Raw genomic sequence first — 27,788 nt, forward strand, 5'->3', positions numbered from 1 at the left:
TAAAAAGACGTTAATTTTCAAAACAATAAATATTAAGTGAAGCACTATTTTATTTAGTTATTGGATTTTATGCTAAAAACACAATAAAAATTAAGTACTCCCTTTATTGGTGTACTGAGCAGAGTAGTTTACCAACAATTTGGGAAAATATGTTGATAAAAACGTTAAGTTAAATTTATATTTGAAATTTGTTAATTAAGCTTGTTAAAGTTTAGGTTTTGTTTAAGACAAAGTTGTGATAAACATTATTAATTGTATTAGATAGGTATTAAAAGCATTTAAATAATTAGGTTTTGAAAATTGAACCAGAAATTACTAAATGTAAGGGATTTTGAAACTAAAATGTTTTATTCACAATATAGAATGTCTAATTCACAATATGTATGGTGAATTTTACAAAAAGGAAACGTTTTTTTAAAAATCGCGTCAAAAGTATTCCCTTAAATCCATTTAAATTAAAAATCTTTATATATTTATTTGTTTGTATAAAAAGCGCATATATTTAATATATATATTTTTTTCATTTTAAGTAACTAATAAAATTTTAAATTTTGTTTTGTAATTTTTGTTTATATATTTAAGAAATTTATATATATGTCAAATATTAGTTAATGTATATATATTTATAGCAATGTAAAAAAAAGAATCGATAGTATATATATTTTTTTATATTTAAATATGTAGATTTATATTGATATTAAAAAGAAGTTATAACCTAAAAAAAAGCACAGTAAATGTAAATTTGAAAGAAAATTGCAAAATACGATTAAATTAAAAGGTAAAATTATTTAAAAAAAAGACAGTATATAATACATAAGGGAATTAAAGCAAAATTAGTTAGAAAAAACTAGAGTTTTTAAAGGTATGTATTATAAGGTTTACTATTTAATTAAGTTTGATTGTTTTAATAAAACCATGAGCATATGTTTAAATATAATTAGGAATTAGGTGTTGTTAGGACGTAATTGGAATTTTAAATTTCAAATTTAATTTTCTATTTTTCATATAGTTATGTAATAGTAAATAACAAGTGTTTAACAAAGTTAAAGGTGTTTTTTTGTGAGGTTTTTTTAAAGGCCTTAAATAGGCTTTGAAATGTGTTGGATAAGTGTTTTGTAATATGTAGGTGTAAAAAGTAAGATATATCCCCTTAAATTGGAAAAAAAACTTGTTGGAATTTAATATTTTTTTTTTCTTTAAATTTTAATTCGTTATAATTTTACAAAAATATATGTTTATATATGTTTATTTTTTTTAAATTTAAGAGATTTTTAGAGGCCAAAATTAGTTATGATAACTTAAATTATTTTATATAAAAAAAAGTAAAAATAAAAATTCTAATGAACTAATAAAGTTCAAAACTTTTTTTTGAATAAAACAAAAAATCGGCACCATTTTTTTTTAAGTGTTTCGTTTTTGTTTTCTTTAATAATAAAGTACTTAAAACTAACAAAAAGGTGCTGGTCTATATATAGTGTTTGTCAAACTGTTTACTCTATTGCTGCGCTTGCATTTTAGCCTGCATTTGGTTGAGCATTTCTTGCATGCGCCTAAGTTCGGCTTCTTTCTCCTGCAATATCCGGTCTTTCTCACCCAACATACTACTGTTCGCCATAATTTGGGTGGGCACTAAAGAGTCACGTTCGGGTTTAATGCCATTCTCCTTGTTCTTAATGCCCTTGGCCAAACGATCCGAACGATAGTTTTCATAGTGTACCTCTTGGGTGACCTCTTGCAGGTCCTGCATGTGGGTTCTTTAATAAAAAAAAATAAAATATTAATGATTTGTTTATCACCCCTCGAAGGGAAATTCCTATTGTGATATTCCCATGAACTTTTCATTCACAATAGTTGATTTTGTTCATAACAGCTGTTTATTGTTTACAAAATTCCATCTAAAAATTCCACAACAAGAGGAATTTTTCACGTGAACAAAGCAGATGAACGATAAATTTGAAAAGGGATCACATTTCATCTGAAATATTCACCCCTATCGGCAATTACATGTGAAATTTATGTTCCCCTGAAATATACTTGCTATCGTGATATTCCCATGAACATTTCATTCACAATAGTTGCCGTTGTTTGTAACAGCTGTTTATTGTTCACAAAATTTCATATAAAAATCTCACAACATGGGGAATTTCTTCACTTAAACAAAGTTGAAGAACAAAACATAGGAAAAGGGAACATTTTTCCTTTAATTTAACTTACATCAACATGGTTCTCAATTTAATGAAATCACAATGTTCTGGATTTTCCACTTCAACCACACCCCAGGGATATAAACGGCCGCGGACCTTTTTGCCCTTAACTTCTAGCAAAGTATTGGCACCACACACGGCAAAGGGCACAGCGGCTTTGAGTTGTTTAACCTGCTCTTTATAGTCTTCATCCTCATCGGAATCACAATCGGGCAGTGGATAGATTTTAATGCCATGATCTTCGATTTCTTGCATAATGCGGCATTTTAAACGCAAGATTTCCTTTTTAGTCAGACAGTCAGCTTTGGCAATAACAGGCACTATGTTCACTTTGGAGTGTAGTTTCTTCATAAATTCCACATCCAAAGGTTTTAAACTAAAAAAATAGAAGAAAAAATTATAAAATTTTTAATAAAAAAACTGAAATCTCTGTTAATCTCACCCATGACCAAATGGTGATATGAAATAAAAACAGCAGTGTATACGATTGTCCACAATATTGCGACGATTTAGGCCGCTCTCATCGCGCAAAAACCGTTCATATTGCTCATCAATATACTCCAGTATGGCACTAAAACTATCACCATTATCGATGGCATCACCAAAGCCCGGTGTATCCACCACCGTTAAACGCAGCTTAACACCACGCTCCTCAATCTCCACCGTAGAGGCTTCCAGTTTAACCGTTTGTTTTTGTTTCTCTATAGCATCGGGTATAACACGTTCCGGATAGAGATCTGTTAGGAACAAACTATTCACCAAAGTGGATTTGCCCAAACCAGATTCGCCCACCACCATTAATGTAAATTCGAAACCTTTTTTAACCGATTTACGATGCACCTGATTGGGTAGATTGGCAAAGCCCACATAGCCAGGAGTTTCAATGCTGGAAAACTGCAATTAAATTAGAGAAATACAAACAAACAAAAGTAAGTAATTGCTCAACAAATTAACAAAACAATTAATCAAGTGTTTTTCTTAATTTATTCTTTTCTACTCGCTACGGAAATGCAGGTGCTGCAGCTGCTGCTGGTGTCGCCGGCACACCCCTTCTCTTGTCTGTCTCCATCAAATACACACTATACAAATGCGAAACGTGATGCCACTTCAAATGTAAATCATACTACAATACACATGTGGTTTGGCTGACTTTTGTGGCCACCACCACAGGTACACCACCTAGCTCACAAAAACACTCGGTTAAATCAACTACGCTGCCTGTAACTGCAGTGTAAAGGTGTTTGCAATGAAAAGAAAATAAAAATTGGAATTGAAAGAGAAAGAGAACAGAACAGGACAGAGAAAAAAAATAAACAACGTTTCTTTCTACCAGCAGCAGACAGACAAATTAATAAAATTTTTCCCCATTTTTTTTTAGTTGGTTCTTCTAAAGAAACGTGTGCTGTTTGTGTTAAACAAATAAGAAAACGGCATAATGGAGGGTATAATGGTGCAACACAAAAATAGGTCTATAAGTATATGCCACAACAGTGGATGGGTATAAAGAAAAGGAAGGCATTAAAAACTAGTTACTCTCTAACGAGAGCCTTCATGGATAAATGGCTCTCATCGTAACAGGGTGGTAGATCTGTAATACGAAGCCTTATTCGGGCATGTCTCAGGCAATTAATGGCAACACTGTAGTCAGATTTTTGATTTTCTGTCTGTGGGCGGATGGGCGTGGCAAATTTTCCGGGAATATTCAGAATTGCCCAGAGGGTAACACTGTATAGTCAGATTTTTGATATTCGGCCTGTGCGCGGAGGGGCGTGTAAAAATCCAATTTCGTTCGTTGATAATTGCATCAGTTGAGAACGGCCGGACCGATTTAGAAAATTTTTTTAAAATGTTGGTCATAGTCCAACTCAGGTTCTTACGGAATGAAAAACTGACCAAGCCCACCTTTACGCCCACTTTTTACGATTTATCCAAAATCGGAAATCGGCCCCGATTTGGCTAATTTTTTGTTTCAATGTTCATAGTAAGCCAATTTAAGTTTTTACTGAAAGAAAAACAGGACGCCTTATTAAATACATTTGCAAAATACATCAATCTGTGATCACTCGTTTTTCAGACCAAAATTCGATTACTTATATAAAAACTCAAAATATCTTAAATTAATAATTGGCCAATAAACGTTTAATCAAGAAAAGAAACTTGGCCAATAAGCGTTTAATCAAGAAAAGGAGCTCGATCTGTGATCACTCATATTTCTGAACAAAAATCGATTTTTTATATTAAAACTCAAAATATCTAAATTCTTTAAAACTTAGCCAATAAGTGTTTAATCAAGAAAATAAGATCGATCTGTGATCACGCATATTTCTGATCAAAAATCGATTTTTTATATAAAAACTCAAAATATCTAAATTCGCTAATAACTTGGCTAATAAACGTTTAATAAAGAAAAGAAGCTAGATCTGTGATCACTCATATTTCTCAACAAAAATCGATTTTTAATATAAAAACTCAAAATATCAAGAAAATAAGATCGATCTGATCACTCATATTTTTGACCAAAAATCGATTTTTTGTATAAAAACTCAAAATATCTAAATTCTTTAATAACTTGGCCAATAAGCGTTTAATCAAGAAAAAGAGCTCGATCTGTGATCACTCATATTTCTCAACAAAAATCGATATTTTATATAAAAACTCAAAATATCTAAATTCTTTAATAACTTGGCCAATAATCGTTTAATGAAGAAAAAGAGCTCGATCTGTGATCACTAATATTTCTGACAAAAAAATCGATTTTTACATAAAAACTCAAAATATCTAAATTCGCTAATAACTTGGCCAATAAGCGTTTAATCAAGAAAAAGAGCTCGATCTGTGATCACTCATATTTCTGAACAAAAATCGATTTTTTTATATAAAAACTCAAAATATCTAAATTCTTTATCTGTGATCACTCATATTTTTGACCAAAAATCTATTTTTTATATAAAAACTCAAAACATCTAAATTCTTTAATAACTTGGCCAATAAGCGTTTAATCAAGAAAAAGAGCTCGATCGGTGATCACTCATATTTCTGAAGAAAAATCGATTTTTTATATAAAAACACAAAATATCTAAATTCGCTAATAACTTGGCCAATAAGCGTTTAATCAAGAAAAAGAGCTCGATCTGTGATCACTCATATTTCTGACCAAAAATCGATTTTTTATAAAAAAACTCAAAATATCTAAATTCGCTAATAACTCGGCCAATAAGCGTTTAAACAAGAAAAGAAACTCGATCTGTGATCACTCATATTTCTCAACAAAAATCGATTTTTTATAAAAAAAACTCAAAATATCTAAATTCTTTAATAACTTGGCCAATAAGCGTTTAATCAAGAAAAGCAGCTCGATCTGTGATCACTCATATTTCTGACAAAAAATCGTTTTTTAATATAAAAACTCAAAATATTTAAATTCTCTAATAACTTGGCCAATAAGCGTTTAATCAAGAAAAGAAGCTCGATCTGTGATCACTCATATTTTTGACCAAAAATCGATTTTTAATATAAAAACTCAAAATATCTAAATTCTTTAATAACTTGGCCAATAAGCGTTTAATCAAGAAAAGGAGCTCGATCTGTGATCACTCATATTTCTCAACAAAAATCGAGTTTTTATAGAAAAACTCAAAATATCTAAATTCGCTAATAACTTGGCCAATAAGCGTTTAATCAAGAAATGAAGCTCAATCTGTGATCACTCATATTTCTGACCAAAAATCGATTTTTTTATATAAAAACTCAAAATATCTAAATTCGCTAATAACTTGGCCAGTAAGGGTTTAATCAAGAAAAAGAGCTCGGATCGGTGATCACTCATATTTCTGACAAAAAATCGATTTTTTATATAAAAACTCAAAATATCTAAATTCGCTAATAACTTGGCTAATAAGCGTTTAATCAAGAAAAGGGCTCGATCTGTGATCACTCATATTTCTCAACAATAATCGATTTTTTATATAAAAACTCAAAATATCTAAATTCTTTAATAACTTGACCAATAAGCGTTTAATCAAAAAAAGGTGCTCGATCTGTGATCACTCATATTACTGACAAAAAATCGATTTTTTATATAAAAACTCAAAATATCTAAATTCTTTAATAACTTAGCCAATAAGCGTTTAATCAAGAGAAGGAGCTCGATCTGTGATCACTCATATTTCTCAACAAAACTCGATTTTTTAATATAAAAACTCAAAATATCTAAATTCGCTAATAACTTGGCCAATAAGCGTTTAATCAAGAAAAGCAGCTCGATCTATGATCACTCATATTTCTGAACAAAAATCGATTTTTTATATAAAAACTCAAAATATCTAAATTCTTTAATAACTTGGCCAATAAGCGTTTAATCAAGAAAAAGAGCTCGATCGGTGATCACTCATATTTCTCAACAAAAATCGATTTTTTATATAAAAACTCAAAATATCTAAATTCTTTAATAACTTAGCCAATAAGCGTTTAATCAAGAAAAGAAGCTCGATCTGTGATCACTCATATTTCTGACAAAAAATCGATTTTTTATATTAAAACTCAAAATATCTAAATTCGTTAATAACTCGGCCAATAAGCGTTTAATCAAGAAAAGGAGCTCGATCTGTGATCACTCATATTTCTCAACAAAAATCGATTTTTTTATATAAAAACTCTTCTATCAAAATTTTATGGTTAGGATGGCCAGCAACACATTATGTTGCCTGACAGACTGCATCCTGGTTTCCTTATGTAAGTGATTTGTCATCTTGACACATTCGGAGTGCATTGTTTTGTATTGTCTGTAATACCCCTCAGTGTGGTCCATATGGAAGCTGCGTAATTAAGGAGAAAGCCACCAATTGCTTTATATGTCGCCGTTATTGTCTCTTTGTCTAAGACCTCAGAGATTTATTTTAATGAATAAAGATAATCAGAACAATTATGAATAAAAAATTCCGCGGGAGTTTGTTCCCCGGGAGTTTTTTCCCATTGAATTTGTATAGGAAAAATGAGAAAAGGGGAGAAACTCCCGGGGAATTTTTATTCATAATTGGGCTGAATATTTATAATGCCTAAACTGTTGAAAAAACGATGTAATCGTTAATTTAAACAATACATTTGTTTACTTTCTTGGTTATTTACCGCTATTTTCTAATTTGGAGAGAAGAGTTGCCAATTGCGTACAAAAAAACATATGGTAGCTCTGTATATCTATGCCACAGAGTTGTATACACCAGGGATGTGTAATATCAATTAATGTAAGAATTTTTAATGGTTATGAATTCAAATGCTCTTTAAAATTTAAGAATTAATATAATTAACAACAAATTAGTTTATTTTTCATAATTTTTAAAGACTTAATTTAACATTTTAACTAATTAAAAAATAAATTTAAGGGAAAAATTTCAACATTTTCTTTGAAATATTTTTTTTTTCTTATTTTTCTTTTATGCTGTGCCTATTTCAATAACCCTTTACTGTTCATATTTCACCTCTTTGCCAAGAAGTAACATTAATGTTTATTTGGATTTCATATGTGAATGAGGAGTGAATGAATGCAATTCCGTATAGCGAGTTGGTTGGTGCTGATGTATTTGGGGAGGAAAGTAAGCAGGCGGCTTTACAGCAAGCTGCTTTGTTGTGGCTGTGTTAGCAATTAAAATTAATTCAATTTTATTGTAATTTAATTTTTTTTTTTATTCAAAAGTCTTCGTTAATTTTGTTTATGCACTTGCTGTAGAATAGAAAACTGACTTAAGGTTTTTTTTTATTTCTTATTTTATTTTTTGTACAAAGTTTATATTACACACTGAGGATTGAGTGGAAGGAGAGAGCGAGAGAGGTATTGAAAAAGTATTAAGTCAGAATTGAGTTTGATTATCGGACGTCTGATGTGTGAGTTGTTCATTCTATTCAGAAGGTTTAATGATTCATAACGTATACACATTTGGTTTTCATTTGAATTGTAATTAATGTTTTGAAATGATTTTAATGGAATTTGAAATAAATAAAAAAAACAAAAATAAAAGCAATAAGGGAAAGAATACTCAATGGAGTAGTGATTGCATGAAATGAACCAGGGCAAAAAAAATGTTCTAATTAATTTTGTATTAAACAAGTAAGAAAGCTTTATTCGCCTGTACCAGTCACCAAAGTATACTTTAAGAAAAAGATTGAAAATATTTTTGGTGAACAAAAATTTTCCTAAAAAAAATTTTTTTGTTGAGAAATATTTTTTTAGTGAAAAAACAGAGGAAAAAAATTTTATGTTAAAAAAAAATTTTATGAAAAAAAAATTCGGATTAAAAAATATTTTTTCCGATTTTGACCCATAGTAGGTTCGAATTACTATGGCGTTATATACATCGTTGGAAAGGTCTATGAATTGTCTATCATTAGATATCCATATTGTCTAAATTAATGACTTAGTAATACAGCTATAAATAGATCAAAAATAGGTAAGAAATATCGAGGTTGTCGTGGTTTTTTCTTTATATCTCAGCCATTTGTGGGCCGATTTTCCCGAATTTAAATAGCAAACGAACCGGTACTAAAGCGGATATATTGATGTTTAAATCATTTATGTAAGTCATTTGGGGGCTTAGGAAATTAGATTTCAACATACAGAAGGGCATGGCTATATATTAACTAATTCCAAATACTACCTTTATTTGCTTTAAATTCCCATTTATTTCGCTAAGAATTCATTCCTTAATTGAAATGTTAATAGAAATTCAATGTATGCATTTGCAATTGTTTTATAAAGTGTTACAATGAATGAATGGATATTGACGTAAACGCTATGAGATTAAAATAACTTTATAAAACAAAACTATGTTACACTTTTTTGTATTAAATGGAGATAAAATCTTGAAGTATTAAAGGTAAGTGGTTAAATATAATTTAAAATATCTGAGGCAACATAAATAATATAAGAAGAATGTGGTCAGACTTTAGCCACCTCCTTAGATTGCTATAAAATTCCTAAAAAAATGCATTGCGCCCTAGGCGAAATTAATCTAAAGCACTTGTATAATAAATTAAAATTATTGTTTAGAATAGAATTATTTTAATCTTGAAATTCTGAATTATATTTCATTAGTAAGTAAATCTATTAAAAACCAATGAATGAATCACTAATATTGATCATATAATAATGATCAATATTAAAGGTATAACTAAATTTATTTACTTTATTGAATGTTACCGCTATTTTTGTATATAATATGGGGTCTCCACAAAAACAAATTTCACGAATACGTGTTCTCCGCCCCTTCTACATAAACATAGAGTTGGAAATAAAGTTTCGTTATTCTGCCGACGTTATTTCTAATGTTAACTAACCCTAGGTCTCCACGTAGCAATATTTATTGCTGCAATTGTCAAATTTGATTGCGTCGATGAAATTTGCGAGTGTAGACCGCAAATTGCCATACGATGGAAACTTAAATACAGAAATTAAAGTTCCTGGCAAAAATGAAAATTCTAAAGTTCTGACTGTTGTTGTTGTAACAAGTTAAACTATACAATTTTCTAATCTCGGGGTTCTTTGGGGTCTATGGCACTGACCACATGGTGTTCATACATTTGGGACGGCATGATCTATGCGCGACCAGTAGGTATTAATCTTGTTCTTCTTCCCGAGCTCAGCTGTGCCAGAAGTACTCTTATTTATCGTGGCAGGATTTTCTGCTATGGTCGGTGGGAGTCCTCCAACTACGACATTCATGCGTTATCCTGTATCCGCACTATTGATGGAATCTCTATGAATGTCATTCAAAGCTGTCTCGTTGCGATCCAATGGATATAGCACATACCTTTGTATATTCTCCTAGTATACACGAAGGACCTTCCTGACATGCCTCGGGGAAGGCTCCACTTGTGTGATGTTAAAGCTAGAATGTTTTCTCCCATGATATCCCAGAAGAAACTGTTGGCAACATGACGTTTACTTTACTGGAATAACCTTTGTTTCCTCATGTAGATGGTGTTCCGATATAATTTTCTTGCAGCCTGCATTTTGGCAGCTTTGAAAATTTCTCCACTGGGTATCACTACTCAACGAAGATGACCACACTGAAGAAGCAAAATTCACCATTGACCGACCAATCGTCTTGCAGCATACTTGACTATTGACCCACCAATCGTTTTATACGTAGCCAACAAGGTTCTTTATTCTGTGCCTCCGGCTAACGTTTTGAGAACCTTGGTTCTACTTCGGAATTTGTGTGTGATTGCAGTGACATGAGCTGAGGAGATAAATAGGCTGGGATGTTAAAGGGGACCACCAAAATGTTTGGCCATCACGATAATACTCAGTCGTCCGCATACAATATCACTTCCACTCCTTGTGGAGGTGATGGGAGTTTAGAGATGTAGTATAAAGAGGAGTGTTGACCTGAGGAACTCTTCGTTTAACTCTACGGCTTACTGATCGTTTACGTCAAATCTCTTCAAGTTGTTGGGCATTGATTATTGCAAAGTATTTTAGAAGAGTATAGAAGACCTTGTAGCCCCTCGAGGTTCGTACTTCCACAATACCTCAGCTGGTTTAAGTCTTGTGATATCTGGGTGACAATGGCGGTAAATGCTGCGGTTGTGTTATTCATTTTATGGAATTTATGTTGGTGGTGAGCTGTTGGTAGATGGCGGGTCAGCTGAAGGAGGAGAACAGCCTCAAGAGCCTTCGGAACAGGTAACAAGACCGATATCGGCCTTAACGATTGTCCCTCAGTCGGGTCCTTTCCTGGTTTGAAGATTGTGATGACGCTACTCTGTTCCTTAGCCTTAGCCTCCTCACTGACAGCATAAAAACAGTAATCGGGCACTGAATTCCTCGCTCGCCAAGGTGTTGCAACACCAGCCTGGATATTCCTTCTGGGCCAATTGCTTTGGATGGTTTGACCTCTGCATCTTCAGTGTCCGAGACTGGAAGGTTGTGTAGCTTGCGAACAACACATCGTTTCACCTTATCTTTCTCGGGTTGCTCAATGAAAAGCCAGCAGAATGCTCGCGGGCACTGTTCAGGGTCGTATATGGTGGCTACCGAAAACTTAATCAATCTCCTCACTGGCAGAATAAAAACCATTGTCAGGTACTCAAATCCTCGCTCACCAAGGTGATTTGACTGCATAGATGGCCTCTACAACTTTAGTGTCTGAGATTGGAAGGTTGTGTAGCTTGCGAACAGCACTTCTTTTCGCCTTACCTCTCTAGGTGATCAGTAAAAAGCCAGCATAATGCACGGTTGGAGAGAGAGCGAAATGTACACCACAACTTACCAACTCCTGAACTTAAGTTGCAGTTATTCAGATTATCTAACCATTTTTCCAGCTTATTCTCATTTACCAACATGCTGACATCACGATTACTTTGCTCAGTTATCTGAGAGTCCCGCTTTTTTTTGCGGGATCGGCTCCTGCTGTGAGGTTTTCGCGGAACTTCCTCTCTGCTTAGTGTACGTTTGGAAGACCGTTGAAGACGCGATCGGTGAAATCTCTGAAGTCGTGCCAATCGGCTTTCTTCTGGTTGATATGAATACGTCGTTCAGAGACGATGTAATCGTTGGTTCGGTCCAGGTAAATGGAAACAATTGGCGGCCCCACAAGAAGTTCATCTGGTCGGGGTCCTGTCGCCACTCCTGTTTAACTACTAAATATCTAAGCTCCCCGCACCATCACAAGAAGTGGAATATTCCTAGAGAAACTACTGCTCGCCAGGTTGCGTAGTTGATCAGACTCGGACTCGCTATTGTGATGTATAGAGAGCTTGCGCAGTTATCCATACTCCATGAGGGCACATTTAGTGTGCAGAAGATGGATTAGTCGCGGATTATTACGCGAATGAAGCACTCTCAGGTCTTCTCCTAGGTTAGAGTGTCAGAGCTGATAGTTTGATTTTAAGTGCTTAGGACCAGACTCTTATCACCGTCTAAAAGGGTCCTCATATGGGGACGGTAGCCTGTAGTACAGCTGGCTACTGGCGGTATGTACACATTCAGCCCAATTATGAATAAAAATTCCCCGGGAGTTTTCTCCTTTTTCTCATTTTTCCTATTCAAATTCAATGGGGAAAAACTGCCGGGGAACAAACTCACGTGGAATTTTTTATTCATAATTGAGCTGATTCTAAACCTCTATATTCGTCTCCACCGATCTGACCGCAAAACCTTGGGCTTCAAGCTATTGGTCTCTAGTGTCAAGATCGAGAGAAACCTTGGACTTCAAGCTATTGGTCTCTAGTGTCAAGATCGACAAAAACAGCTCTAGAGTTTTGCATGATAAAGGCGATGCCTCCAACGTTACCTCTAGTGCGGTCTATTCGCAGAAAGTTGCACCCATTACAACTATGGAGATATGTTACAATTTTGGCACATATTTTAACGATGATTAAAGCTATTAAGAATATGTTTTAATCATCTGAATACGACGGAGACCTGGCGGAGACATAGATTTCCTATGTGGGATTCCGTTATCCAAATGCAAGCTACAAATTAGTAACTTCTACTATGAGCTCGCTCAGACAAGATGGGGATGTGAACCCACATGCACTATAACCAGAACGATATGGCCCCGATTTTTCATCTTCTTTGTCACTGTTCGGCATTAGGAGATCTATGCTTAAGGTTTCTGGGTCACCGTTCCGTAAATAATCTTTCTGAGCTCTCGAATATGAGGCTTGAGGGCATTAATACCTTTATAAGGAGAAGTAATTGGTTAAAAAGACCAGACATGGGGATCTCTTTAGAGTAAACCAATTAACCGCAGACTCATTGGCACGCAACTTTCCTTTTTTTTATATCTCCTCCCTGTCTCTTTCCTCTGACATCTACTTCTTAACTTTTTCAATCTTCTCCTTCTCTCTTTTCACTTCCATCTGTTTTTTCTACTTTCATGAACCAAAGAGACCATTGCTTGGACCCACGTGAGCTGCTATTCATTTATTTAATTTCGTGGCTGCCTGGAAACCTAACCTATCTGAATACGAAACCATTTGGACATCTTGGTGGCTCAGGAAACTATATAAATATTGAAGAGCAATCTCTTTGTGGCACAACGATTATTATGTTGTGATATTTGGAATTTTGACCTTTGAACTGAACAAACAACTTTTACTGCCATAGTTGGAATAGGAAAGATTAGAAATTTTGACCAAAAAATTATTAATTTGAAAAAAAAAAATAATGAGGAACTTTTTATCTATTTATCTATTTTTAACTCCAATCTGTTCAAATTTCGTTAAATAGGGGTTTTGGAAACATTCGTTTAAATCAATTAATAAACGAATTGTTTAAACAAAAAAGCTTAAATAATTACTTAAATAATTGCCTGCCTCTTCCTGTTATAAATATTAAACAAAATTATTCTAATTTTTCATTTCATTCACAGAACACAGTAAAATGAAAACAGAAAATTTAAAATCAATGGAATATAAAAAGTAGATTTATATAAATTAATACAATATATGTAAATCAACAACTAACTAATAAATACATACATGTTTAAATGAAACCTACGGAAAAAATAAAATAGAAAAAAAAAGAAAAACATTAGATAAAATACTATAAAAAACATTAATGACCTAGAAAAATTAAGCACAAAGAACCAAAGAGTAGCCAAGCCAGGCAGTGAAAACAAGTCACACATTGGGTGGTGGTAAGAGTTGTACTTACTAAAGGAATGAAGCAAAAATAAAAAATTAACTTTATCACCAGCGTCTAGTTGAAATTTATTATGCAGTGGCAATAAATATAAATATAAAATATATTGTACAATAATAATGTATGTATATTAATAATAGCTTATTGTTTTATTTTAATAATATAACGGGCGATAATGGCAGGCAAAGAAATGATTATTAATTACGATGTTAGTGAAAATTAGTATGAATAATTAGAAATGCATAAAGCGTAAAAACCATTTAGCAAAAAGAAATAAGAATTATTCATGCAAAAACGTTTCAAGATGCCATGCGGTTGGTTTTTTTTTTTTTTTTTTTTTTTTTTTTGCAGCATAGAAAAGATCAATAAACTGTTTTTGTGTTTAAGCAAACTATTTATATTATTTGCTACTGTTGGAAATTAAGATATAAAGATAATAAAGCCTTCCAATAAGGACTTCCGAAATTTGACAGTTGACAGCAGCCATATTTTTAAAGCATCATCTGTCTAATTGACTGTCATTTATTTAGTTTGTTTTGCCAAATCCCCATGGATGGGTAAAACGTTCAACATTACGTGTAAATAATAAAATTGTTTTATCAAATTGGATTATCTGTTAGGACAACGTCAGCGAAATAATGCAGGCGGCGCAAGGTGACCTCTCAATCTTGGCCCATTTGTCTTGGCCAAGACCTTGGCCTGACCTTTTCGATGATGTTATCCTCTTTTCCAGGTGGAGGAGTGGTCAGTGGGCTTCTTGGATGGATTGTTTAGAGGGAGGTTAATTTTTAAAAACTCGAAAACCATGGTTTAAGTTTTTCGTCCTCTGCCACAGGGATCGAACCTGGGGTGCTTGGTTTTGTAGGCAAGCACTTTAACCACAACACCATGCCGAGTTGGAAGTGTTAATTTGCCGAAAATAAAAAGCGTGAATTTATCAGAGGGAGTGAAGTATTTAGGCATCTTCCTTCAGAATAAATTATCAAATAAGAAGAATACTCAGCAAAAGCTTAAAAGGGATCTCAATGCCCTACTATACTTTCAGGAATTCCATTGGTAAAAATTGGGGACTACGACCAGGCGTGATAAACTGGACTTACACATCGGTTGTAAGGCCCATTGTTACTTATGGTAGCACGGTTTTGTGGTGGGAGGAAAAAGAAAAAGATAAAGTTCAAAGTTGTGCTTCCATTGGTATAACTGGTGCCAACGTTAGCACACCTCAGGCAGCATTGATATAATCTTTAACTTACTGCCAATTGGGAACTGTGAGGCAACTGTGAGGGCTAGGAACTTGATTAGACTCATTGAGTCTCCTCTGGTAGGACCAAAACGGGTAGATTACATTAAAAATCCTAATAAATCCTTAACATACTGCCAATTGGGAACTGTGAGGAGCTAGGAACTTGCTTAGATTCATTGAGTCTTCTCTGGTATGACCAAAACAGTTAGGTTACACTACAATTTTGTAAGAGCTAGGTCTAGTTGGTCAGCCTGCTGGGATTCTGAACCATAGATTAAAGCTTTCACCCCCAATTGTGTTTCCAAGTAGGTACGAGCGACTTGGATCTGGACAGCTGTTTGAAGGGGATGCAGTTTTCACTGAAGATTCCAATATGGAATCTGGCACTGGAGCCGGAGTTTATATAGTAGATCGGGACATCTAAGTATCATACAGACTCCCAGAGAAATTTAGCGTCTTCCATGCAGAGATTCTAGGATCTGGAAAGTCACGGATTTGATAATGGAAAAACGTCACAGAGGAGACAAATATTCAAAGCTGTCAAAATGCAGCCTTAAGGACCGTCACAGGCTGTCTTCAAATTACCTCCGAACACACGAGGAAACTAAGGTTCTACTGGTCAAGGAACACAACGTCATGTTGACGCAACTGTTCCTTCTGGGATGTCACCGGAGGAGCCATCCAAACTTCGATATCACACGATGAAACACCCAAGAATTTTAGTGGTCACCTTTGACAGCCCAGACTATTAACCTCTTCAGCTCAAGCCACTGCAATAAATCACAAATTTCGAATTAGAAACGTGCTTCTTAAAGGAGAGAAATATTCAAAACTGTCAAAATGCAGCCTTAAGGACCGTTACAGGCTGTCTTCAAATTACCTCCAAACACCACCTTCATGAGGAAACTAAGGCTCTACTGGTCAAGGAACACAACGTCATGTTGACGCAACTGTTCCTTCTGGGATGTCATCGGAGGAGCCATCCAAACTTAGACATCACACGATGAAACACCCAAGAATTTTTGTGGTCACCTTTGACAGCCCAGACTATTTACCTCTTCAGCTCAAGCCACTGAAATCAATCACAAATTTCGAGGTAGAAACGTTGTTCTTAAAGCGTTAGCCGGATGCACTGGATAAGTGCACACTTTACAGAGGAGAGAAATATTCAAAGCTAAAGAAATAGTCACAGGCTGTCTTCAAATTACCTCCAAACACCACCTTCACGAGGAAACAAAGGTTGTACTGGTCAAGAAACACTACGTCATGTTGACGCATCGGTTGCTTCTGAGATGTCACCCGAGGAGCATTTCAAACTTCTACATCACACAGTGAAATACCCAACAATTTTGCTGGTCACCTTTGACACACCAGCCTATTTATGTGTTCAGCTCAAGCCAATGCAATCACGCACGTGGTTCTCAAAGCGTTAGCCGGATAAAGAAACCTGGTTGACGAAAGATCGGTCAAAGTTCAATTATGCTGCTCCAATGTGGAAACCTTTATTGACAGAATGCTGCCATAAGTCTGCACGCAAATTACATCGAAAAACCGTCAACACGAGGAAACGAAGCATCTTCCAGGAACTGAACATAACGTCATGTTGCAAACGATTGTGGGATGTCATCGGAGGAAACATCCTAGCTGGAGCTTCCACCGAAGCATGTCAGACGAGAAGAACATACAGAGGTATGTGCAGACGCTATCAATTCCGCGGTAGCAGCACACCGTAAGAATGTCGTGCAAGAGTCGTTCTGGCACAACTAATATCAGGATTGAGCTACAGGATTAATGCCTTTTGGTCCGCATAGACCGTGCCCTCAAGTTATGCCCAGCAACATGGGGTCAGGGTCCTCATGACAACCCCCACATATTCAACTGGCCAACCAGCCCTACTTCACTACATTAAGGGGATTTATAGACTCCAACCAGCCCTACTTCACTAAATCCAGTGAATTTATGGACTCATCCTGTCGAAGTAGCACAATTCCTTGGACTCGAATATTGTAAAATCGTTTATGCAGCATCTGCAACACGTCGAAGGAATGTGCGTTCTGAGGTCAGCATTTTTCCTGTTATACGTGACATATGTAGGTCAGCAATTGTCGAAAAAGTGGACATCCAGATTGCGCTTTTTCAAGCTCAGCCGCGGTGGCCATATGCCAGAAATCATTTTCAAATGTTATTTTTTTACAATTCCAAGATCTATCGTGTGCGCCCTATATATATGGGAATAATTGCTCATTCACGGTTAGCGAATAGTGCGGGATGCAAGCTGCCGCAACATTTGCCAAACATCGTCAATAGCAGCAGTTTTACTATGTCCCCTTTTACAATGCAGAAATTGAAAGGCAGACATTTTTCTCATTCTCTTTTGAACTAACCTAAACCTGTGTAATACACACTCTACCTCTTCAACCACACGCCCACAAACTTCGTCTGTCTGCTTTAAATTTCTGCATTGTAAAAGGGGACTATTAATTAATCGATCCCGTAGCGTATTGCGTAATCAAAGCGAATGAATTTGTAGATGATCACAAACCGATCGTTGGGCTCCACAGTTCCTTAGCAGGCTCATTATTTGATTTAGACAGCCCAACATTCAAATGATAGCCAAAAATGTCTTAAACTCTTTTAGAGTGATTGTTTTCCATTCCATTTTCTTCGTAGCATTTGCCGAATTCCATACAGTTGTTATTTCCTTAGCTTTTCGATTAGTTACCCGTCTGATAATATACGACATATGTATCTTCGGTGGTGATCGTGTGGGATCTTATGTGTCTTTCATTGGCCCTGTTTTTCTTCTTAAATAGTCGATCTTTATGATCACGAATGCGATTTCTTCTACAAATAGTACAAGTTCCGTAGGAACCTTTTCACGTTATTAAACCTCAATTAAATGTAAACTACTGATCGTATCGGTTGAACTCCAGATTTAATCGATTCAACACATATTTTTCTTGGAATACATGTACGATTCAGGACATGTACGGACAAGGAGAAATAACTAGAATAATCAATATTCTTAATGAAACAAATTAAGATTAAAAATTCCCTTCTTTTGGCCCATATTCTCCAGAATTTTTCCTAATATTCTTTTGTCTAACCGCCTGTCAACATCACTTTAATAAAATCTTGTTAAAAATAGTTCAAAGTTTTCTTTCATTAATTAATCCCAGTCTTTAAAAGAAAAACACTCTACACAACAAAGCCAAAACATTCATTTGTTTGAAAATCACAATAATATAAACCACAAGAAGAAAAAAAAAAAGCAAACACTGTAAAGCCTATTAAATAAAATAGGGGCTTTGCTGTAATTAAAATTCAGCCATAACAATGAAAAAAAGAAGAGAAAAAAAAAACTGAATGAAATAAAAGAAAGAAAAACTCATGGCATACAAATAAACAAAGTATTTAGCTGGTAGTATTTATGTTTATCATCATCCACTAGAACGTGCTTTATTAATTGATTTATGTGTTTTTTTTTCTCATTTTGTATTTAAATTAATTTTGAAGAGATTTCTAGTAAATGATTTCGTTTTTTTCTTTTTTTATTGTAGGGTAAATAATACAGTAGCCAGTCATAAAGCTAGCTGGTCTGTATGTAGTTTGGTTTGTGTAACATCATTCATATATGTAGTACCATGTTTATTATTATTATTAATAATAAAATTGTTACAATATAAAAATATTGTGTCACTGCATACAATAGAAAGTCTGTCGTAGTAGTGTCTTTTTTTAATTCAACCAGAATAATTGAAATGCTAGGCGCGCATACCATTTTATTTGGACGTCGTTAACGAAAATACTTTCAATTGGAAAATATTTCTGTGTAGTAGGTATAAATGATAAAAAAAAGAAAGTGGGGGAAACATTTTCAAAATTTCTAAAATATTTATTTAATGTTTCTCCTAAACAGGTTAAAAAAAAAATTATTTTCGGTAACAACATTAAATGAAAACTATTATTTTTAATCTATTTTTAATTTGAAATTATAATTCTGTTGAAATTAACTTTAAAAACAGAAGAAGAAGAAAAACAGCTAAATAAATAAAAATTTGGCAATCCTGTCTGTTTGTTTACATTTTGATAGACAGAGTTACCAGATCATACTCCTTGCGTAGAAGACGTAACAGTTGTTTAAAAGAGTGTAATCAACAAATGTTTAAGAATATGTAATTATTTCCCTCCAGCTTCTAAATTTTTCATTTGCGACCCCAAGGCGAATTTATACACAAGATGGTGTTGGTGGCGAATTCAGATAAATACGAGCGAATTCATTAATTTTTTATGTATAGAGTTTGACATTTGAAACAACTCTCTCATTGTTTCGAATGTCAAACTCCATATATAACAAATTAATGAATTCGCTCGTATTTGCCTGAATTCGCCACCGACACCACCTTGTATATAAATTCGCCTTGTGCGACCCCATAAAATATCGTTATTGATATCGAAGTCTATATAGCCTTGTCTCTATGTTGAAATCAAGTTTCGAAAGCCCCCAAATAACTTTCATACACGATTGATACATCTATATATCCGCAATAATCCAACTTAAGATGCTATTTAAAATCGAAATTGAAAAATGTTTTCCAGAAAATTATGAAGGGTAATCACCTCGAGTTTGTCATTCCATTTTTAACTTCTAAAGTTTTCTTTTGCGACCCCACAAAGTATAATACACCAAATCAGCAAAATCGGTTCACAAATAGCTGAGATATGAGGAAAAAATCAAGACAACCTCGATTTTTGACCGATATCTGGATTACTCAGTCCTTAATATACAACCCAATTATGAATAAAAAATCCCCGGGAGTTTGTTCCCCGGTAATTTTTTCCCATTGAATTTGAATAGGAAAAATGGGAAAAAACTCCGGGGGAATTTTTATTCATAATTGGGCTGATAGACAATATGGATATCTAATGATAGATATTTCAAAGGCCCTTGCAACGATGCATATAAGACCATAGTAAGTTGGACCTACAATGGGTCAAAATCGGAAAACATATTTTTAAAGCCGATTTTTTTTTCACCAAAAGTTTTTTTTAGCTAAATATAAAAAATTTAAAATTTTAAAAACAAAAAAAAAAAATTTAAAATTTAAAAAAAAAAAATTTAAATTTAAAAAAAAAAAAATTTAAATTCAAAAAAAAAATTAAAAAACAATTCGAAATTTTTTTTTCCAAAAAATGAAAAAACTAAAAAAAATAAATTTTGTTTACCTAAAAATATTCAAAATTTTTATTTTGAAGTATAATTTGGTGAATGGTATATAAGATTTGGCACAAACGAATATAGCTCTCTTACTTTTTTTAAATTCTCTAAATTTTTTTCAACCAAAATCTTATCAGAAAAAATTTTTTTTTTTCTAATTCTTTTCTAAATTTTTTTTAGATTAACAGGTAGCCTTCCAAATATTTCCGTCTTATTTACAGCTCACGTGGCTCTATTTCGTTGTTCCCTTTGTGTTAACTGCTCAAGAAGAAACTAAAGAAGAGTAGAGAGCGATAAAAGAAGCGGGAGGTCGATAAGTTAAATAAATTATAGGTAGAAGTTAGAAAAAACAAGAAGTCGAAGTGCGAAAACCACCCTACAACGGACAGGGGGTCATTCTGAGGTTCTATTTTCATATCCGGACTTACTAGCCACCTGTCTTTTCCTAATAAAGGCATCTATGTACCTTAATTATTTCCTAGATAATTCGGAGAGCTTGCTAAATGAGCGTTTCCCTAAAATGCCAGTGCCGGGCAATTGCAAAAGAAGTGCAAAATGATCTCTTCCTCCTCCTCATTTAAACAACTCGTATAGAAATCATAGTGAGGTAGCCCAAGTCTTGCAGCATAGATACCAAAAGTGCAATGAAAGTGAAGAAACTAAAGAAGAGAAGAGAGCGAGAAGTAAAAGAAGAGGGAGCGCGATAAGTTAAATAAGAATATAAATTATAAAAGAAGAGCGAAAATCACCATGCAACGGATAGGGGGCCACTTTGAGGTTCTATTTTCATATCCGGTCTTACTAACCGCCTGCTTTTCCTAATAAAGGCATCTATGTATCTTAATTCCTTCCCAGATAATTCGGAGAGGTTGCTTTAATTCGGAGAGGATCTTTTCCCTAAAATGCCAGTGCCGGACAATTGCAAAAGAAGTATAAAATGGTCTCTTCCTCCTTCTCATTTAAACAACTCCTATAGATAGTAAGGCAGCCCAAGTCTTGAAGCATAGATACCAAAAGTGCAATGAAATAGAAGAAACTAAAGAAGAGAAGAGAGCGAAAAGTAAAAGAATAGGGAGCGCGATAAGTTAAATAAGAATATAAATTATAAAAGAAGAGCGAAAATCACCATGCAACGGATAAGGGGCCACTTTGAGGTGCTATTTTCATATCCGGTCTTACTAGCCACATGCTTTTCTTAATTAAGGCATCTATGTATCTTAATTCCTTCCCAGATAATTCGGAGAGGTTGCTTTAATTCGGAGAGGATCTTTTCCCTAAAATGCCAGTGCCGGACAATTGCAAAAGAAGTATAAAATGGTCTCTTCCTCCTTCTCATTTAAACAACTCCTATATATAATAAGGCAGCCCAAGTCTTGCAGATGGGTACCAAAAATGCATTGAAAGAGAAGAAACTAAAGAAGAGAAGAGAGCGAGAAGTAAAAAAGAGGGAGCGTGATAAGTTAAATAAAAATGTAATTTATAATAGAAGATCGAAATTCCCCATGCAACGGACAGGGGGTCATTCTGAGGTTCTATTTTCATATCCGGTCTTACTAACCGCCTGCTTTTCCTAATAAAGGCATCTATGTATCTTAATTCCTTCCCAGATAATTCGGAGAGGTTGCTTTAATTCGGAGAGGATCTTTTCCCTAAAATGCCAGTGCCGGACAATTGCAAAAGAAGTATAAAATGGTCTCTTCCTCCTTCTCATTTAAACAACTCCTATATATAATAAGGCAGCCCAAGTCTTGCAGATGGGTACCAAAAATGCATTAAAAAAAAGAAACTAAGGAAGAGAAGAGAGCGAAAAGTAAAAGAAAAGGGAGCGCGATAAGTTAAATAAGAATATAAGTTATAAAAGAAGATCGAAAATCCCCATGCAACGGATAGGGGGCCACTCTGAGGTGCTATTTGCATGTCCGGTCTTACTACCCACCTGTATTTTCCTAATAAATGCATCTATGTATCTTAATTCCTTCCCAGATAATTCGGAGAGGTTTGCTAAATGATCGTTTCCCTAAAATACCAGTGCCGGACAATTGCAAAAAAAGTATAAAAGGGTCTCTTCCTCCTCCTCATTTAAGCAACTCCTATAGATAGTAAGGCAGCCCAAGTCTTGAAGCATAGATACCAAAAGTGCAATGAAATAGAAGAAACTAAAGAAGAGAAGAGAGCGAAAAGTAAAAGAATAGGGAGCGCGATAAGTTAAATAAGAATATAAATTATAAAAGAAGAGCGAAAATCACCATGCAACGGATAAGGGGCCACTTTGAGGTGCTATTTTCATATCCGGTCTTACTAGCCACATGCTTTTCTTAATTAAGGGTTCAATGTATCTTAATTCCTTCCCAGATAATTCGGAGAGGTTTACTAAAGGAACGTTTCCCTAAAAACCTTGCTCTCAAATCACGAAGTGCCGGACAATATGCAACATGAATACCAAAAGTGAAATTTTCCGTCCAACGCAAGCCATATAATCCTCGTAAAAGCACAAGTGGATTCATTAACCCACCTTGTCTAAGCAAGTCCATAATACGCATTATTTATCCATTGTTTACACGTCGACAACGAAATGCCACATAGGAAGTCTATCTCATATTCCGATATCAAGTCTCCTCTTCTCACCAAGTTATCAGCAATACAATTACCTTCATTATCCCTGTGTCCAACTATCCAAGTGAATACAACTATTGAATGTCTTGCCTTTGCTAGGCCTGAAGTATACTACATCCATTTGGGAGACTAAAGGACATCCTTATCCCAACTTCAGGAATATAGACTCCTCCGTCCACTCTATCTCCCTTTTTGGACCCGCGTGTAGATGTTCCATTATATCAAGTAAGATACCATAATCTAGTAGTTCCATAATGGAGGGGTTGATTCTCGCCAATTTATCAGCAATACAATTGCCTTCATTATCCCTGTGTCCAAGTAACAAAGTGAGTAGAACTGTTGAATGTCTCGCCATCTCATTTAAGGATACACGACATTCCTGGACTATACTTGATGTTGTAGAAACATCTATCAGGCATTTAATTGAAGCTTTACTGTCAGAATATATACGAACATCCCTACCAGATACCCTATAGTATCTGAGCCAATTGGTCTCTCTTCTTATAACCGAAACCTTGGCCTGAAGAATACTACATCCATTTGAGAGTCTAAAGGACATCCTTATCCCAATTTTAGGAATATAGACATATATTGCCATTCTGTCCCCTTTTTTGGACCCATACGTATAGATGGATAGTCCCAGTATAACAAGCGAGAGACCATCATCTAGTTCCATACTGGAAGGGATTGAAAACCGAAGTTCCTCAAGGAAAAGGGTCTATGAATGCAGTAATCAATATGATCGGGAAGATTTCGAATACTTCCAGTTAATCTAGCATGTCCATAAGATCTGTAATTTCATGCGTTAAAGGTCGAGAATAGTATCATGGGATACCCGCACGTATATATAGTGGTCCAGTAGACATTAAACCTGTTTCACCATCCAGATCTTAGTTGTGCCACAACTACTTTTGTTTACCTCGGTAGTGTTTGTTCAGGATCTGAAATAGGCGGTGGGTGGCCTACAAGTACGATATTCATGAGGTAACATTCAACCTATGTCTGTTCTGCATCTCTATTGCCATCGTTCAAAGATCCAACGTAGGAAAAAAGTGGTTCATGTAAATATCCATAAAGGTAATTTTCATACAGACGAAAGAAGATATTTTCTGATATGCCTGGGGGTAGATTCCAAATCGGTTATGTAGATGATGAGATGGTTCCTCCTATTGTCGTGGGAATAAACAACTTCCGGTTGCTATAACTGCCTCCTATTTGACATTATTTATCAGATATTTAAATTTAAATACTTATTTAAACAGTAAAATAAAACTTTCCCCAATTATTTATAAACATTTATACCAGGTTATTGCCCCAACCACCTCCCAACACAGTTCCGGACAAACAACCCTTTTTTTCCAGCATTTCATTTCAGTTCATGTGCCAAACGAACATGTTCATTTAAATGTTTATTAACATTTATTTATTTCGAACAAACAAGGGGATAATAATACAGTAAGTACATTGTAGATTTGTATACAAATATTTTATTTTTTTTTTGTGGAATACAGCTGCTTACTCACAACATACCATCCCATCCCAAACCATTATTGAACAAACACACAAGTATGTTTTGACTAACGTTTTTATGGATCAACGTACATGTAATATTGTTGAGAATTTTTATATAAAAAAAAATATTTAAAGTGTTTTATTCAAGTGCTAATATATGCAAGCATGATCTGTGGATGGAGGGGGTGGTGTTGGTGACAAGATAAAAAAAAAATATTTGTTGTGCAAACAAAGGACTAAAAAATCTGCTCTAATGAACACCAAGTGCTAATGTCGTCATTGCTTATACTTCTCATTCCATGCCTTGCCTTTCCTTTCATTTTATATTACATCTCTAAAGTTGTCTTTAAAAATTAATGTTTTGAAAGCATGTTTAGAAAAAAAAGCGTTTATTTGTAGGTGTAAAAAAAGTTTATCTAAAAACAAAGAGTTTGTCACACTAGCAGCAGTAGCCACCATTTAATATTCTGCTTTTTGTCTTCTTCGTTTTTGTTTTGTTTACAAAATTAGTTTTTTGCATCACTAGCTGTAAATATTATCGTTGCTGTTGTTGTTGGCACTATGTATGCATATCGTAAGTGTATTTTATGAGTACTACTTCATGATACCCCTTTAGCTATAACGGTTTTAATGTAGTCTCTTTTTTATATATAGATGGCTGGTTTTTTTTTTTGTTGCTGTTGTTGCTAGCTTACAAGTAATTTAAATAAAGAGTTCAATTGACTTTAAAGAGTGGAGTATGTTGTTGTAGTTGTACATAATATGTATGCATGTTGTTGTTGTTAAGTTTTCTTTATCACACAATTGTTTTTATTTGTAAATTAAGAGCATGGGAAAGATGGTGTAAATAACATGCTTTATGATACACTTTGCCTTTGTTTATATTTCAAGTTTTCTTTTTTTTTTTGTATATTTTATTGTGATAACAATTGTGGGATGGTTGTAGTGTAGGAATGAATGAATAGCAAGGCATTTTATTTTTAAGAAAATAAATGGAATTTTAAAGTGAACTGAATCATTTTAAGTAGTTTTTTGTTTAAAATAAATTTGAGTAAAAATTTCAATATAGTTTTTACATAAATATAAACAAAATCGGAAATCATTTACATTCCTAACTCTCTCGTAAATATCTTCTAAAATAATTATTCGATATTAACCCTCTTTATTCATAATACATTTTTAAATTTGTTTTGTAAACATTTGATAAATAAGGACTTAAACGTTTTGATGTAATTTTTCAAAAAATTTATGTGATTTAATTTTATCAAATTTTTGGAATTTTAAAAAAATAAATTTAAACATTTTTTTAATTTTATTTTATAAAAATTTTAATTTCAAAAATTTTAAAGGACTTGAAATGCCAATAACGTTAGATATAATTATGAAAACTGTCTTTATTTATGAATTATCAAATATCGGTGTATCGGTGTATTTTTTTAAAAAAATTTCATTAAAAAAATTTATTTTTCCAAAAAAATCTGTGATTTAATTTTATCAAATTTTTTGAATTTTAAAAAAATAAATTTAAAAATTTTTTAGATTTTATTTTATAAAAATTTTAATTTCAAAAATGTAAAATTTTCAAATTCATTAGAAGGATATAAATAAAATTCCATTTAAATTAAGGTTAATTTTGATTAAAAAAATAATTTTAAATTCTAAAAAAAATAAATTAAAAAATTTATATTCTTAAAAATTATTTTTTTTTAATTTTTTAGTTAATTATTAAGAAATAAAAAAAATAATTCGATTTCACTTAAATTTTGTATAAATTTAAAAAAAAAATTATTTTGATTTCATTTATATTTTGTTTAAATTTAAAAATTTCGTACATAATTTTATTTTATAAAAATTTTAATCTCAAAAATTTAAAATTGTCTAGTAATTACAAAGATATATAAGAAAATCCATTCAAATTACGGTTAATTTTGTTTAAAAAAAATAATATAATAACAATTTTCAATTTTTAACAAAAAATAAATTTAAAAATTTTTTTCTTGAAAATATTTTCTTTTAATTTTTTAGTGAATTATTAAGAAATATAAAAAAATCTTTCGATTTCACTTAATTTTGTTTAAATTTTAAAAACAAATAAATTTAAAAATTTCTTAATTTCTTAACAAAAAAATTAATTCGATTTCAGTTAAATTTTGTTTAATTTAAAAAAAAATTTACCTATTTAAAAATTTCTTAATTTTATTTTAAAAAAATTTTAAATTGTCTAGAATCTAGATAATTACAAAGATATATATTAAAATCTATTTAAATTAAAGTTAATTTTGTTTAAAAAAAAATTAATTTAGGTACAATTTTAAATTCTAAAAAAAAATAAATTTAATTTTTTTTTCTTGAAAATATTGTTTTTTAATTTTGTAGTTAATTATTAAGAAATATAAAAAAAAATCTTTCGATTTCACCTAAATTCTGTTAAAAATTCTCAAATACATTGAAAAAATTTAAACATTTAATCAAAAAACTCAATTTGTTTACAATTATCCTATATTAATCTGGCCACCCAACAAATGAATACATTCTTTTACCGTTATGACACATGACGATCCTTTTTTTGATTTTGCTTTAGCACAACAAAAACAAACTGACAACAAAGACAGAGTTGTATTTCAAGGAGAAAACATTGACACGGCGAATATAATAAAACAACAACAAAACACGTTATCCAAAAATAAAAAAGCACAAAAAAAATAAAACAGGAGAATCCCAAAACCAATACACAGACACATAAATGAACAGCAGCAGGCAAAAAAACGCAACAGTAGCAAATTTATGGCAAAAAAAGATAACCGCGCCCTTGACAAAATATATATATTTAGTTAATAAAAAATAGCAAATAAGTTATAAATTATTGTGTTATAATAAATTAAATTAGCTTTAAGAATAATCCAACAGGATAACAATTAATACTTACACTTTTTGTTTCAGACATATTTATTTTTAGCTTAAAATTTCTTTCTTCACTTGCTTGCTATTTACTGCTTTGTTAAAATATGATATTTTTATACAATAAAAATTTAATGCTGATTCAATAATTGTTATTGAAAACGTTGAAAATAATAAAAGAAATTCTGTTAAAACGGTAAAAACAATTAAATACTTTTGTTGTTGTTTTTTTTGTTACTCTTCTTTTTGTTTCAAGAAAAGCATAAAACGTAAGTCACAAAACACACACACCAACCAATAAGAATGTAAGCAGTACTGCAACAACAACACGGGCTACGTTATAAACGATGACACACAATTTTGTTTTATCAGAAAACAATTTTTTCTTTATTTTCTTGCCGTTTTTTGTTTCACTTTATTTTTTTTTTGTACAATTCTATTTAATGTTTTAGTATTGTT

The 27,788-nt window shown here is 32.9% G+C and overlaps 1 protein-coding gene across 1 annotated transcript; it reads right to left on the reverse strand.

Annotated features, from left to right (window-relative positions):
* Positions 1 to 1,415: 1,415 nt before the first annotated feature.
* Positions 1,416 to 27,618, reverse strand: Sep1 (Septin 1). The gene is made up of 4 exons (XM_065508045.1): positions 27,358 to 27,618; positions 2,647 to 3,098; positions 2,215 to 2,580; positions 1,416 to 1,754 (listed from the first exon to the last, which is right to left on the reverse strand). The coding sequence occupies exons 1-4, from the start codon at positions 27,373 to 27,375 to the stop codon at positions 1,496 to 1,498; spliced, it is 1,095 nt and encodes a 364-aa protein (XP_065364117.1). The 5' UTR covers positions 27,376 to 27,618; the 3' UTR covers positions 1,416 to 1,495.
* Between the last annotated feature and the right edge of the window lie 170 nt (positions 27,619 to 27,788).

This window comes from Calliphora vicina, chromosome 4 (genome assembly GCF_958450345.1).
Source record: "Calliphora vicina chromosome 4, idCalVici1.1, whole genome shotgun sequence".
Classification (NCBI taxonomy): Eukaryota; Metazoa; Arthropoda; class Insecta; order Diptera; family Calliphoridae; genus Calliphora; species Calliphora vicina.